General features: G+C 47.7%; 1 protein-coding gene across 1 annotated transcript in view; it reads left to right on the top strand.

The window, feature by feature from the left end:
- The first annotated feature begins 1,142 nt into the window (after positions 1-1,142).
- Positions 1,143-16,570, top strand: part of SCAMP2 (secretory carrier membrane protein 2) — a 30,166-nt gene continuing 14,738 nt past the window's right edge. The window contains exons 1-4 of the mRNA XM_032799778.2: positions 1,143-1,343; positions 10,609-10,689; positions 12,094-12,183; positions 15,006-15,123. Coding sequence (XP_032655669.1) covers positions 1,287-1,343; positions 10,609-10,689; positions 12,094-12,183; positions 15,006-15,123 — 346 coding nt within the window. The 5' untranslated portion in view covers positions 1,143-1,286. The remainder of the gene's footprint in view (positions 1,344-10,608; positions 10,690-12,093; positions 12,184-15,005; positions 15,124-16,570) is intronic.

Genomic DNA, 16,570 nt, shown 5'->3' with positions numbered 1-16,570 from the left:
CAGTCAGGGTTCGAGTTGGGGGCGTGGCGCCAGGACTATTGTTCACCCAGCGTGGGCAGGGTCCGCATGAGTATGTGGGGGGAAAACCCTGCCCTGTGCATGCGGGTTCCTACGGGGCGGGGGCGGGGGCAGCCCTTCCCCCAGATACATCCTGCCCTAGCATGGAGCAACCCCCTGTATGCGCAGCCCCCTCCCCACGTGTGCAATCCCCTTCCTTACAATACCCAACCCCCTGTATGCGCAGCCCTCTCTCCACGTATGCAATCCCCTTCCTTTCTATACTCCTCCCCCGTGTGCAACCCCCTCTGTACACAGCCCCTCTCCTCACATATGCAATCCCTTTCCTCATTATATACACAGCCCTGTGTGCACAGCCCCCTCCCCATTATATACACCTCTACGTGAGCAACCGGTGTGCACAGCCCCCTTCCCCACTATATATACAAGCATGGGGCAACCCGCTCTGTGCACATCCCCTCTCCCCACATATGCAATCCCCCAATATACACAACCCCATATATGCAATCCCGTATGCGCAGCCCCCATATACACCAGCAAGTGTGCAACCCCGTGTGCAGACCCCGCCCCACATGTGCAATCCCCTCGTGTGCAGTCCCCTTCTCCACTATATACACCAGCACGTGTATACCCCCCAATACGTGTGCAGCCCTTTCCCCACTCTATGGAAGCCGTGTGCAAACCCCACTGTGCACAGTCCGCTCCACTGGAGGATATGCACAGCCCCTTTTTGAAAGGTCGCACCATATCAACTCACCCCATGTGTGCAATCCCCAACCCTTTCCCCACGATTGGTAACCTATTGTGTGCGCAGCCCCACGTGTACCTCCTTCCCCAAATATACACAACCACGCAGGTGTGTAACCCCATTCCCATAGCAACCTCCCGCCCTACCACACCCGCCTCTTATTTAACGCCAGACTCCGCCCCTAGCCGTCCGTGTGCCTCCCCCAGACGCGCAACCTGCCCTTCCTCAGGCACTGCACGCACACACTCCGCCGCGGCGTCAGAGAGACGTTACAACTGGCCCCGCCCGCGAGCGCGAGCCTAGTCGCGTCTGTTCCTCCTCGCGGCGCATGCGCCGGGATTCAGCCAGCTCGTTACGTCACAAACTCTGTTTGTTTGTCACCTGGCAGAAACTAGTCGACGCCCGTCCCGGACTGTGAGCCGGGCGCACGCGCAGTCTCGCTCCCGGAAGTGTCCCGTTCCCAGGGAGCAGGAAGCGAGCAAGCGGGGAGGGCGGCGCAGGCACGGAGTTGCACCCTGCCATGTCGGCCTTCGACACCAATCCGTTCGCTGACCCGGTGGACGTGAACCCCTTCCAGGTAGGAGAGCACCTCCGAGCCGCGCGGCTCCCCGTCCCCTGCCCCACAGCCGGGACGTGGCGCTGAGTGAGGGGCCGCCTGCCAATGGTGGGGCCGCTTTGACCCACGCCGCCCAATCAGGGGCGAGAGGGCGGGACTGATGGGGGCTCGATCTTGTGGGGCTGTGCCAGCCCGTTGGGAGCCGTAGGTCTGCGACGCGTATCGGGGGAGGCCGGACCCAGCAGCAAGCCCAGGAGGGGGCACAAAGCTGCTCTGCCTCTTCCCCCCTCCCCCCCGTGCCCCAGGTCTGCCCCATCTGCTCTCCATTCTTCCCACTCCCCCTTCGGGAGCCCCTTAGCCCGTGCACCCTCCCCTAGCGCCACAATCTGCCTGGTTCGTGCTGCTTGTACGCTCCTCTCTCCAGTCTGTACAGTCCGCGGGGCCTAGTTCACCCACCCAGCAGTGCCATGCACCTCACGTGCCATGCAGCTCAGAGCCCCACTTCCTGCAGCTCCAAGTCGCAGTTCTGGGTTAGGGCGTGCCCGGTGGGTTGGGAGAAGTAGGCACTGCCTGGGGCACTGTCAGGCTCCTTGTTTTGCCAGTGGTTCCAGGTGCAGCTCCATTGGCTTTTCTGGGTGTTGCAACCACGGCAGGATTAGGCCTTAGCCGTCATACACAAGTACAGCTGGGCAAAACGTTTGAGAACCACTGGTCTAAATTAATCTGAGAACGCATTATTTGTATTACAGCCCCTGCTGAGAGGAGAGCCTCCATTGTGCTTTCTGGTATTACATACACATAAGAGATGCTCTCTGTTCCAAAGAGCTTACAATCTAAATAAAGCAGACAAAGTGTGGGAGAAAAGTAGTAATATCACTCCTGTTTTACAGAGAGTTAAGCAACTTGCACAGGGTTATGCAGGAAGTCTGTGGGAAGAACCACAAGATTGCCCTTCCTCTTTTACCTTCTTGAAGCTTATCTTGGGAAATAGTCTTTATTAAGAACAGACACTATATTTCAAGTGCAGCTGTGTCCTGTGGCCCCTTTTAGGAAAGATTGCTGCCCCATTGTATTTCAAGGGCTAGTGGTTCCCAATCTTTTTGAGCAGCTATTTCCACTTAGGTTAATATGTTGGCTGTATCAGCCAGTGCCTGCTGTCTCCCATTCAGTTATGCTAGCAGTCACCCACCATATGGTGAAAATAAGGTTTGTAACTGGCCAAGCTCTGTCGTAGATACCTTGTGCCATGTTATTCACTTACTGTAACCAGTTCTATGTTGGAGCGTACACAACAGTGTGACTGAGAGGAGAATCAGGCCCATTGAATGGGTATGCAAGTGAATGGGAGTCGGTTGTGGGACAATATTAAGACATAGTATCGAGGCTCATAATGTCCCAGCATTGCCTGGTCTATGTGCATATTCTTGTGGTAAATGTGCATACCATGCTCTTGGTTCAAAGAGTGCACGCTTTCTTTCTGCAGAACTTATTCTAACAAGTGAATGAGACATTAAAACCTCTCTGGTTGTACATGATATGGTGTCAGTTACTGTGATAAAGTGGTACAGGAAGCTCTAGCAACGCTGGATTGCAAGTGTCAGGACAGAGTTGTATGTGTTAAACATTCCACTCAGATAATTGCATTGCTGTACTGTGGTATAACAACTGGTGGTTTTTCACATTCTGTGTTGACTTGTGCAAGGTTTGTCCATATGCTCTAGGGATTCTTCTCCTCTGGCAATACTACTCAGCATACAGAGTTAAATGCATACTCTAACAGAGGTTTAGCCTTGGCAGCCTAAGAGAAAGGACTTCTTTCTGAGGTGCTTTGGGGCCCTGCACGCACTCTGGATGTTGCCTGGAATCTTTCTATGCTGAGTTGATGTCTGTGTGTACTGTTTTGCAACCTGCATTTATTTACATAGGGAGTTGGTGGAGGGCTCCAAAAACAGTCTGTTGACCCTGAGTAACATGGCTGTAGGTGTGAAGATGAATGTTAACGCTTCACATCTCAGAAATCTATAATAAGTTCTTTACCTTTATTACATTACAGAAAAGTGTCAGGGCATAACAGGAAGCAGTATCTTGGTGCATATCCTCTTAGTTCGTGAACAGCTTTTGTGGTATTGAAATACGGTGAGCCCACAGTAATTAAAATCTTAATAACAAAAGATTTTGATTTCATTATAAAGCCAAGGGGAGTAGGAAGCAGAAATAATCTTGTGTATACCCAAGTGAAAACAGAAATATTTGCTGGGGTGTGTTTGAGAACTACAAGTTCTCGTGATTTTTTTTATCACCTTTATTGGGCAAATTTAGTGGCTTGGAAATATGGATATTGTCTATTTGCATACTGGGGGCGTGTAAATACTCTGGTTTGTGCATCATCATGCTGCCACAGAATCATTGACCAAACCAGGCTGTTCTTGAGTTTAGCCCATTGTTCAAACAATAAGATAGATGTAATCTAGAGCCAGGTGACTCTAGAATGGCAGTCTTCTACTTTTTTTTTTTAATAATCCATGTAAAGCAGGTGAGAGAGGAAGTCAGAGGTGTGTATGTATGCTGAGTGTCTGCCAGAGGAATGCTTTCCATTTCTAATGAATAAGTTCAGTTTCTTACATTCTTTCTCTCTCTCTCTGCAGTCAAAATGAGCTTCAATTGTCTGTTTTTCCAATGGGGTTCTTACTCATCCACTGGGAGGCTTCTTTGGGGGTGGGGAGGTTTTCTGTCTCATGTGACTAGTATAATATAAACTTTTTCTGGACATGCTGTGTCTAATGTAGTGAGCAAGCGGGGGGAAAAGATTCTGACCACTTGTCCACAGGTGGCTGAGGCGTCACATTTGGTTGTCTGACAAGAAAATGTGCTTATCCTAATTTTAAGTCTGGTATTATTAAGTAAGCTAAAACAAAATATTGTAGTGTGATTGTAGCAAAGAATTAAGTCACTTTTTTCTAACACTGAACAAAGAGCTGTACTGAAATTAGAAAAATAGCATTATCACTTAAGCTTGTCTGTAGCTTCTGCCTACAGCTTTCCCCAGCCCGCATTCCTGTTACAGATTTAAAGCAAGGGTACAGATATCTTCGCAGTTGTTGCTGCAGTTGTCTAAGGACATTTCTTTGCATTCTGCATGTTCTATTTTGGACTGTTGGGTCAGGGTTTCTCATGCATGTTCTCTGTTTTCTAAAGTGAGTGTTTCTCACTTGGGTTTATGTTCAGTTTTGTGTTGCTCTAATATAGATGAAAATGCCAGCCACCAGCAGTCTGATGGACTCACGAGAGCCTATGTAATTTATTTCAATTTCAAGTAAAAACTCTAATGGCTAAATCTCTCTGTAGACGTTAGAGAGACAAGGTGGGTGAGGTAATATTTTGTATTTCATCGACTTCTGTTGGTGAAAGAGACAAGCTTTGAAGCTACCCAGAGTTCTTACAGAGAGTGCAGACCTAAAGAGAGTTCTGTGTAACTTGAAGGCTTGTCTCTTTCACCAATAGAAGTTGATCCAGTGGAAGTTATTACCTCACCCACCTTATTTGTCTAATGTCCTGGGGCCAACACTGCTTCCACAACTCTGCAAATAGCTGTAGACCTTGTCCATCTGATTTGAAATCTAGATCATGGTTATGCAGAATAGCACTAGTCCAGTTTGGCATTTTGACAATTAACATATTGCGTTAATGGGGCAATTCTTTGTCATACTTTTAATCCGTTAGCCAGTATGTTGATTCAAATAATTGAAACCAGGAATATGATGATGGTGGCTGCCCAATAGCAGCTTTGGACAAGTAGTCCAGAATTTTCTGCAGCTTTGCCCCAGAAGCCCCAGCAGTATGTTTGCCCTTTGGGTTTGTGATGCCGAAGGATACATTTTTGGGCCTCAGGAGTCAGGTTCAGGACTGTCTATTGCTCTGGTTCCCGCACAGCACTTCCAAGCTCTTGCAAATCCTCAAACAACAAGGTATCTTTTTCTTGATAAGTAGGGGATTTAATTCATGGTACTGAGAGGGTCAGTAATGAAATGCACTGTACACTCACAGATGTGCCTGTTTTGATTTCCTGAACTCTGGTTCTGTTTCTGTGGTATATTCCACATAAATGACAGCCAAATGACTTTTGTTAATTGCTCTGGCAACCCAGTATACATAACAGATAGCTCCAGAGTAGGGCATGTTTGCCTCAAAGGTGTAGATAAGAGTTTTAAATCTCCAGCATCTTTTGGGACATAAAAAATAACATTTTAAATAATAGTCAAAATAAATTGAAATTTCTTAAGAGGGTGGGATACTCTTTTGAGATACAGAATAGCAAGTGCAAGATTGTGACTGATGCTATGGTCAATAACAGCATGAGGATTTTGCCTTTACTTGAACTTACGCACTGTCTACATGAACACCTCTACATTCAAGCCAGCCCGTTGAGATGTGAGCTCTTCCACCTTGATCTCCACAGCTCCTAAAGCTGTCAGAATCACAAAGGTAATAAATCAGCTGACTGAGATTCCAGGTCTTACCAGAAGAGAGTACAAGGTTCCCATCCTGCACAAACCTGCGGCTGAGCAAGAATTGGAGTACATCAGAACTTTTTGGATCCATCAGCTAGCACAGTAATAAAACTAGCTTTTTGTATGTATTTGTGAGGCTTGCCTGTAAAACAAATACACAGTCTTTGCAACTTAGTCTCTAAGAGCTTTTTAGTCTGCGTTAGAAGAGTTTGGTTCAAGATCAAGGCCATTTGGGGCTTGCAAACTGCAGCATAATGTAAAGAACTAAAATCCTTTTTTATTGACTATATGTAGAAAGCTAAACAAGTAAATCAGTGAGTCTCTTCAGTGCATCTCACAGAGCAATCTAGTAATATGCTTCTTGGGAACAAAGTCAGACCGTTTGCTCCCATGTGTTTCCCGTGAGCAGCATGTGGGAAATGAAAAGATCTTACTCTCGCTTCAACGGACTGACATTATCAAATTCTTCTTGTACTTTCTGGGAACTATCAAGCATTCCATCTTTCGGATGTGAAACCTAGGGATAGCTTACAATGACTTCTAGAAAGTGTTTGCTAAATCAGCAACTCCCAAACTTTATTGGTTCACATACCGCCTTAAAAAATTGCCAGGTGAATTGGTGGAACATCAAACTCGGATACCACAGTTTGGGAACCCCTGGTGTAAATATCTCAGACTTTTAATAGGTTTTAACAATGCTCCACACTTCATGTGCTTTAGGCTTATAGGAGCCAGAGCCCTCAGTGGTATCCTCTGCCTGATAGCTTTTTTCTCCCTAAAACCCAAACACATTGCAGTTTCTTTTAAATCAGCCAAGTCTTCACATCTATAGTTGTTAAACAACTCTGATCTGCAAATTAAACTGCCTGGCCCTGCGAACCACAACTAAGTATTCACTTTTTAAAGGCTATAAAATAATATTAAAGGTCATCTCTCTCTCAAAATCGAATCAAACTGTTTTGCAGCAGCAAGTGATCAGAATTGTAGCTTTTTACTGCAACTCTGAATCTATCCTGAGGCAGCTCAGTTCTCTTTGCAGCACTACAGCCCTTCCAGCCTTGGGTGGGTGACAGGAAACCCAACACTTTTTACTGCCCAAATAGGGATTCTGAGGTATAGGAAGTTTTTTCCAGCTGGATAGCTTGGGTTCTTTGAACAGTCTTACCTTCCTATGCTCCTAAAAACTTTGTTCCTGATGTGGTAGCCATCTGTTGGACCTTATAGTTAGTTTGTGTTAGCTGTTAGCACATGGTAGCTGCCATGTTCTAACTAACACATTTTTAAAAGTCTAGTGTAGACAAGGCATACTGCCTTCAAGGTGTGTAAAACTGATCAAGTTAAAGTAAATCTGGCTCTCGGTGTTTCATGTTGTGCATCCAGAAAGTTGAGGAACACACAATTAATGGTCAACTGTTAAAAGCTCGTTAGCTTCGCTTTGCTACTTGGGAAAGCCATAAACAGATGCAGAGAGGGTAGGACTACCTGTCCATGCACTCAGGAAGACAGCACTGTCAGAGTTCACGTATGGAAGGTTTTCATAGGATTACAAACGAAGAGGAATTGAAACTTGATTTTAAAAATGGCTAAATGCTGCAGAAATTGTTGGTTTAGGCTCCCTCCTTTCCCCAACACCTCCAGCTCCCAGGGCATTTGTGGTTAAATCTAGAGGTAGATTGTAAGTACACTTGATTAAACTGGTGCTTTTCTTCCCCATGTACTTCACCCTATGGATCATGACTAGAACATGCATCCTTTGTTCTAGGCAGGGGCAGCTCCAGGCATCAGCATGCCAAGCACATGCTTGGGGCGGCAAGCCGCGGGGGGGCGCTCTGCCGGTTGCCGCGAGGGCGGCAGGCAGGTTTCCCTCGGCGGCATGCCTGCAAAGAGTCCGCTGGTCCTGTGGATTCAGCAGACCTCCTGCAGGCTGCCGCCGAATCCATGGGACCGGGGACCTCCCGCAGGCAAGCCGCCGAAGGCAGCCTGCCTGCTGTGCTTGGGGCAGCAAAATACCTAGAGCCGCCCCTGGTTCTGGGAATCCCTTGCCTGCAGAATTGCTGACATATATAGGTTCCCTGGAATGTTTCTGCAACCCTATTCTGCCTGGTAAATACAATTCAGCATCTAAGAACCTGTACCTGTTTCTGAGACTTCATCCTGGAGTGATTCATAAACTTGTGTAACCAGTTAGGCAGGGAGTGTCTAATCTCTGGGAATGTCTAAAGTTACTCATTAAATGGAGCTTTTTATACACATTTGATCAGAAAACTGTACTGGAAGGCAAGAGACCTATCTACAGTATGTTTGAGACAAGTCTGCTGGCTTTCCCAGGGTTTACAGCTCCTATGTTATGGAGCTTCCCCAACAGGAAACTTGACCAACCTTTACTTATGTGAATTGGCTCTTCCTCCTCCCCTGCCCAGCCTGGCAATTACTTTTTACCCCATTAACAACAAAAATAAAATGGCTTGTGCTGATAGACTGGTTTCTAGAGAGGAGAAAGCACCTTGCTTAAGCAGAACTTCAGAGATAAAATTACATGGCTGTTCCATTTGTGAGCAAGGCTTCTACAGAGAAGCAACTGTACCTCATTCTACCTTTTGGAGAAAGAACTCTTCAGGGTCAGCAGCAGTCAGCGTCTGGCTATTAAAGAGAGAACCTTTAGCAAAACCCAGCTTGGCTTTATATACCTGCTTTCATACAAACTGCAACACACGAGACTTAGATTAAATAATGTGCAACAGAGGAGGAAGAAAGTTGTCTTCAGGCTTTGCATAGCAGTAAGATTATGGGAAGGGACCAAAGGAGACTGGCACGAGTGGAGAAAGGAGAAACTGGCGCTCCAGCTGAAATCTGGGTTTAAACTTACAAGTATGATAGTGCGTTCAGTTAACCTGAAACCGTAGCCTTATTCTTCATAGCTCTTTTGCCTTGTCAGAATGGCTGCTTTGGGAGATAGTTCGGTAGTCCAGAAGAGGGCTGCATGAAAGCAGTTTGTGGTAGCTGATGTCTGTCACCTAGCTTACCTTTCTACCTGAAAACCTGTTCAGCTGCACTTGATTGAGGGTATGGCTACACTTGAAACTTCAAAAAGCTGCCGTGGCAGAGCTTTGAAGTGTGAGTGTGGTCGCAGCGCCTGTGCTGGGAGAGAGCTCTCCCAGCGCTGCATGTACTCCACATCCTGATGGGGGTTAGCTTGCAGCGCTGCGGCACTGTTTACACTGGCGCTTTACAGTGCTGTATCTTGCAGGGCTCAGGGGGGTGTTTTTTTCAAGCCCCTGAGCGAGAAAGTTGCAGCGCTGTAAAGCGCCAGTGTAGCCAAGGCCCGAGACTCTGGCCATGGCTACACTTACGGCTGTACAGTGCTGGGAGTTACAGCTGTCTTCGTACAGCTGTGTAGGGAAAGCGCTGCAGTGTGGCCACATTTGCAGCATTTGCAGCACTGTTGGGAATGGTGCATTATAGGCAGCTATTCCAGCGTTCAAGTGGCTGCAACGTGCTTTTCAAAAAAGGGGGGTGGGGTGGAGTGTGACAGGGAGTGTGGGGGAGACAGAGAGAGTGGATTTTTGGAGCTGACACTGTGTCAGCTCCCTGCCTTGCAAGTTCTAAGGACTGGAGGATACACAGCACCAACCTTCAATCATTTTAAAAGTTTCGACCCCTTCCCCCACCCCTCTCTTATTCACTAAATGCAAATAGCCTTCAGACCAGATAAGCAGCTGCTCCAAAATGGGGAAGCAGCCCTCCCCCTCCCGCTGTGTTGCTTCTCTCCTCAAGCAAACACTAACATTCCAAAGGAATCCCCCTTCCTGCCTCTGCTCGAGCAAACGAACTGTGTTGTTTTTTAGATAAGCAGCTCCGGAAGCCTGAGTTCACAACAAAACAGCAGAGTGGCTGAGCAGGCATTCTGGGATACCTCCGAATACCTCAGAGGCCAATTACAGCGCTTTTGGTGGCCACACTTGCGGAGCAGCGCTGCATCACCAGCGCTGCAATCCTTATACCCGAGGCAGAGCAGGAGTACAGCCAGCACTGCAGCCAGGGAGATGCAGCGCTGTATGTGCCTTGCAAGTGTGGACCATGAGTAAGTTGCAGCGCTGTAAACCCACCACCAGCACTGCAACTCTCCAGTGTAGCCAAGGCCCTAGTCATCCTGAGGACACTGGAGCCTTACGTGAAGGCAGACTGTAGCGTCATCTCAACATGGACTACCAGTTTCTTCAGCTTTACAAAAGCCTTCAGGGTAGCTGTTGTCTAGTGCAGTGGTCTCCAAAGCGGGATGCACGAACGAGGATCCTTTGGAGTGCACCGCAGGAGGAGCGCCGCCAGAGCAGCACCGCTCCCCCCCGTCCCTCAGCAGTTCATCCAGGAATCCAAGCGGCTTTTTTTCTTTTTACCCCTCCCTCTGCAGTTCAGCTGGGAGTGGGAGGGGTCGTGCTCAAAATTTTTTTACTGTTGAGGTGCACGATCAAAAAAGTTTGGAGACCACTGGTCTACTGAGTAAAGTTCAGAGATGAGAGGAAATCTGGGTCCTAGCTGCAACGGTGCTGAAGACTGATCTCGGACAAATTAATCTCTCTCTGCCTCTATTTCGCTATTTGTAAACTAGGTAAAAAGCACTAAGTGTTTGCGACATGGTATTGTTTTCGGAAGCTCTGATCAGTCACTGGTTTTGTTTAGCTTGACAAATGTAAGGAACGTGTGGAACTGGTTGTCTAGAGGCTGTGCCTTTTTTTTTCCCTTTAACGCCTACCTTTGTCTTAAGCCCCTTTCTCTTTCAGGATCCCTCAGTGACACAGCTGACGCATGCTAACCAGGGCGGCTTGGATGAATTCAATCCCTTCTCTGAGAACTCCCGGCTGGTATGTGTCTCATGTGATTGCGCCAAATACCTACATGCCTGTTGTATCAGGCAGCTGGGTCCCTTGATAGAGGGGACTATAAGATGAATGAGGCATTCATAGATCTGTCCCTACTGGACAGTGACTGTCTTACATGAACAATACACTTCTCATGAGACCCCAAGAGCAGAGCACTGGTGATCTGCCTGCAGGAATTCTCACGGCCAAAGCAATCCCAAAGTGTGAAACAGAACAAGTCTCATGCCAAGGGATATAATTAGGGCCATACCCAATTTGCAGTCCATTTTGGTCAATTTCATGACTATGGGATTTTTTAAATTGTAAATTTCACGATTTCAGATATTTAAGTCTGAAACTTCATGGTGTTGTACCAGTGGGGATCCTGACCCAAAAGTGGGCCAAGGAAGGTGCTACAAGACTATCGTAGAGGGATTGTGGTATTGCCACCCTTACTTTTGCACTGCTGCTGGCGGCGGCTCTGCCTTCAGAGCTGGGCTCCTAGCCAGCAGCTGCAGAGCTACCTGCAGCTAGGGGGGTGGTTTCCTGGAGATAGGTCTGATCTGGCCCTGGGAGTGACCCTTGCAGGGGAAGAGGAAGTGCCATCCTTCTCCAGCCTGGCTGGGACTAGTATCCAGAGCACGGTAAGAGCCCCCAGCCCTGCCCCTCCTCTATGCTAGCCAGATTTCACAGTCCATGATGCATTTTTTCACAGCCATGAATTTGGTAGGGCCCTAGACATAAGAGTCAAGATCAGTTTCTCTGTTGGGAGAGGGATTACTGCTGTGATATCCATGCCAGCTGAGTAGTTCGGAGCAGCGGTGACCAGCTGCAGTACTGTTGTGGGTATGGGAGTATGGAGTGGCAAGCAGGGAAGCTGAAGAAAACCAATAATCACTATTAAAACAGTAGATCAAAGCGTCATTGGTCTCTTCTCTGGCATGCGATGTTACCCATAATAACTGGGAGGCATCAGTCTCCATACAGTAAAACCTCAGAGTTATGAACACCAGAATTACAAACTGACCAGTGAACCACACGCCTCATTTGGAACCAGAAGTGTGCAGTCAGGCAGCAGCAGACACAAAAAAGCAAATACAGTACAGTGCTGTGGCAAAAGTAAACTACTAAAAAAAGGGGAAAGCAACATTTTTCTTCTGCATAGTAAAGTTTCAAAGTTGCATTAAGTCAATGTTCAGTTATAAACTTTTGAAAGAGGTTCTGACAGATGGTTCAGAAACATAAAATAAAGATGCTTATGCAGGATGGTGCCTGGTGTTCCTGGGACTCCAGGTCTGCCTTCCAATTTGGCTCACACCTACTTGAAGGCACTTGGTATTCAGCGGTTCCCAGAGCTAATTGAAGCAATGTGTGTAATGCTTGTTTGCTGTGTCACTCTTTGTCTAGACAAATGGAGCTCAGACCGTTCCAGCGACGCAGCCTGCTGGCCCTTCGCAACCCGCTGTCCTACAGCCATCTGTGGAACCCACTCCACAGGTAGTATACCCAGCCACCACCTTTCTGCCGAATGTCTGGAGAGCTCGCACTGTGGCTTCCGCTAAGCAAAACTGTTGGAATGCAAATGAGCCTCTATGCGTCTTACAGGCCTTCAAAAAGACTTTTCTATAGGGATTGGATTCATTTGGATGGGGTATAGGAGGCTGCAGCTGTTCAACTCTGCCCTCATTTGTATTTATTACATTGATTGGCATTGCAATGGGGAATATTTAATAGCCTTGCAAATAATTCCGAGAAGTAGACAATGTAAAGCCCCCATGTCTTTCCCTCTGCTACTGAAACTGACTCTGTTTTTTGTCCCATTCTGCTTGGCCTTCTCGCACAGTGCCACCTATAACTTGTTAACAGTGTTAGCTTAGTTTCAGGGACTGAACAGCCACACTCTGCCCTGTGAGTGTGGACACAGTGCAGTTGTGTGTTGCAGCTGCTGCTTAGACAGGCTAGCAAGTACCAGCTGTCCAGGTTCATCTCGGCGAGCAAGAATTCAGAGAGAGAGAGGCTGCTAGGAGAAGATTGCAGTTCTCAGAATAGCAACAAGATGAAAGAGATCCAGGGGAAGGTAGGCAAAGTACAGAGAAGAGAGGGGGCTTCACTGCCTTTTTTTCTGGGACCTCCAAAATCTCCTGTCCCAGGTTGGGAGGTTCCCTCTCTTTAGACTCTGAGTGGTTATCGCCATACTCTGTAAACCCTAGGAGCCCACCGTCTATTTCCCTTCATTGTCAGGACCTCTTAGCTTTGCCTTTGCCCCTCACCGCCTGAGCAGACTGGGGCTCCTGGCTCTTGAAACAAATTGGTGCTAATTTGGAAAGGATCCAAAATGAGTAATGAGAGAGACTCTTGGGGAGAGGGAGTTTTTATCTTGTTTGATTTTGCTTAAATTATCTTAGTGCTGGAGAAAGGTCCCAGATTAGCAGCTCTGAAGCCCTCTAGTTATCCATAGCTGGGGGTGGCGGGGGCAGCAGTGCAATCTTTCCCCACCAATATGCCCTTTTAAGGGGGAAACTGTCTTCATAGTTCATTCAACCTTTGCCCTCTCTGCTGAGTGTCAGCTGGGGAAGGGGGTCACAGTGTGGGTGCTTGTCTGCCTTCAGTCCCTCATTGACAAGCAGCACATTTTATAGACCACCGAATGGATTTCATAGCTGGCCTGGGCTGAATTTAAACCCAAATCCTAGAGCTGAAAGCCTATAGGAGACCCAGGAAGAAAGCATAAGAGCTAAACTAGAGCAGCAAAAGGGTATTGGCCCAGAAGCACGTGCCAAGGTATTAACACACACATTGGTGGCGAGTTCTATGGGCCCATGGTGCCTGGGCACTAGGAATATTCCGGGCCCGGCTCCAGCAATGTTTGAGGCCGGGTCTCTCCCTCGGCCCCGCCTTCCACCCCTGGGTGCTCCCTTCCGCGTGTGCGCCTTTCCCACACACCTCCTCCCGCCCCCAAATTCCCTCCCAGAGCCTGCAACCAAACTCCATCCCAGAGCTTGCACCTCCACTCTAGCCCAGAGCCTACACTCCAGACCGCCACCCAAACACCCTCCCAGGGCCTTAGGCTGGTGGGGGCAGAGTTTGGGGGGATCGGGCTCTGGGCATTCTGGGCACCACCAAAATTTCTACAGATCTGCTGCACCTGAACACACAAGCCTCTGGGCATGCTGGGATTTTCCGTAGTTAACGTGAGGACAGCAAAAAGTTAATGGCCTCAGTTGAAGAGGAAAAGTAGAATAACTTGCCAGAGAAGTTGTGGAGTCTCAGAGCCACAGGATCTGTTCTGTGCTCAGCTTTTAAACTATGTCTTGGAGGAGCCCCTTTAGTGTGGCAGAACCCCAAGTGATCTCACTCCTTCCTTGAGGCTTGGTCATGCAGCCTCACCATCTCCTAGACTGAGTGGCTGGGCTCCAGCCCTCCAGTTTCACACCATGAGCTCTGCCCAGCGAGTCCAACTAAAGTAGACCACGTATAGACTTGTCCACTCTTCAGGGACTAATGCACCCAAGCCAGTATTTGCAGTGACATCCAAGCAGCATTTTCAGAACAGAGTAGGATTTTCAGTCAGCTGAAACATGGCACTGGAAGTCCTTAGGTTAGCACAGAGAAATGAAGGTTAAAGCTGAAACCATTCTGGCCAAGCCAGCACGATTCACAGCCAAGCTATAGTGAACTCCATTTCAGGTGCACGTGCGCTTTCTCTCTCTCCCTGACCTCCATAGTCAGTCCCAGGAGAGCCGCCAGAACCAGAAGCCCATGCTGTATTCCTTGCTGATCACCTCCCAGTCTTTGTTCTTCAGGCAGGGCATGCATGAGTCATTGAAGCTTGAACTGTCTCTCTGGACCCCTTGTTAATCTAAGTCGGTTTCAAACAGTTCCTTACCGACTCTATTCCTCCCAAAGGACATACACCTGTCTCCTCTATGCAGTTCCAGCAGCATTGTTAACTCTTTTGCCCCCATTGGGTAGCCATGCAAAGTAAAGAGGGAAACTGAGGCACATACAGACTTCATAAAAATATTCCAGAAGATTCCCTCTTTGTCAGAGTCACCCTCACGGAAGAGTTGGGCAATCAGAAGGGAGCTGCTGGTGGATTCTGTAGAAATCTATTACTGACACCCTACCGCGATGCAGGCAGAAAGCTGAAGGAGATCTCAGACCAACCATGAATGTTCTGCTTCTGAGATGTCCTCAACCTTCTGAATGTTGCTGGAACGCTCATTAGTGTGTGTGCATCCCCTCTTCCCTTAGGAAGGTACCTCTCCCCACTGAATGGCTCTTTGGTTCTGATTGCTTTTTGGTGACTCTCCATGCAGGCTGTAGCCTCAGCAGCCCAGGCTGGACTCCTTCAGCAGCAGGAAGAGCTGGAGAGGAAAGCAGCGGAGCTGGAGAGGAAGGAGCGAGAGTTGCAGAATAATGCAGCAGCCTTTAACCGTGAGTAATGTTTCTTTCCCTGTCTAAGAATCCATTCTGTGCGTCACACCTGTCTAAGCCTAAGTGTACAAGAGTTCCCCTGTCTGGTGCATTCTGCAGGGTGTCGGACCCCATTATATTGTGCTGGGGCATGAGAAACATCTAAGGCCAGGTCTACACTACGGGATAAAATCGATTTTAGATATGCAATTTCAGGTACGAGACTAGCGTATCTGAAGTCAAATATCTAAAATCGATTTACTCACCCGTACTCACCGCGTGGGATGGATGTCCGCGGCTCGCCATGTCGATTCCGGAACTCCGTTGGGGTTGGTGGAGTTCCGGCATCGATATAAGCGCGCTCAGGGATCGATATATCCCGTCTAGGTCAGACGCGATATATCGATCCCAGAGCAATCGATTTTAACGCGCCAATATGACACGTAGTATAGGCGTGGCCTAAGTGTCACAGCAATAGAAACTTGCACACACCATTTTAATGTAATTCTGAGGCATCCCACAAGGGGGAGAGTAATAAAAGCTAAAAGCTGGAATTCAGGAGACCAGCTGTGTGTAACTTTCAGCCAATTGGACCTTGCTTCATTTTTCCTGTAATGGTGATGGTGGGGGACACTGCTGCCTATCTCCGTTAGACCACGTGACACCTCTTACCCATTTGTCTCATACACATGCCGATGTTCTCAGGCACTCACCTATAGGTGGCTGTTTTATTATAGGTGGAGTTTGTGGTGCTATCCATAGTTAAGGTTGCCCAACACTTTGTATTATAAGATCCTGTTTTCAGTTGCTTATAACTTTGCCAAACTTTTACTGTTCAGGCTAAAATTGTTCATGCTGGGTGTGTGCCTCAGGCTAAAAATTTTTGGAAAGTTTTAGCTAAAATGATTCAGTGATTTCAGAGAATGAGGTTCGGGAAAAATTCCTTGTTTTAGCCATGTTAAAATATTATTGCAGCTGTCTTGTTACGAAGCTCTGTTGCTCCATGCTTTAGCAGGATGGTTAAAATTCACTGAAATTTGGCTAATTTTCAGTCTCAGAAAAAACTGTCAGCACGTGTTCAATAGACCCTTGTTAGTTTGGCAGCAAAATCCTCAGAAGAGTCTGTCTGTACATAGCATACTGCAGCCCAGAGAGAGAGAGGGCGTAGGAGGAGGGCAGCCAGAGGGCACAAGGAAAGAAGGGTCTATAACCACTAGACTTCACATCCAGGAGCCCTGAGTTTGTTCCTCTGCTGTCAACAAAGAACTGCAAAACTCACTGGCAAAGTGTCTGTCTCATTCCCTTCTGGTAGCTGGTCCGCACAGAGGATAACAGCCTACTGGATAACAGCCAGTTACCCTAAAAGCAGTAGAGAATCCTGTGGCACCTTATAGACTAACAGACGTTTTGGAGCATGAGCTTTCGTTGGTGAATACCCACTTCGTCAGATGCATGTAGTGGAAATTTC

Source organism: Chelonoidis abingdonii, chromosome 9 (assembly GCF_003597395.2).
Source record: "Chelonoidis abingdonii isolate Lonesome George chromosome 9, CheloAbing_2.0, whole genome shotgun sequence".
NCBI lineage: Eukaryota > Metazoa > Chordata > Testudines > Testudinidae > Chelonoidis > Chelonoidis abingdonii.
This window is presented reverse-complemented; position numbering and strand designations above follow the sequence as displayed.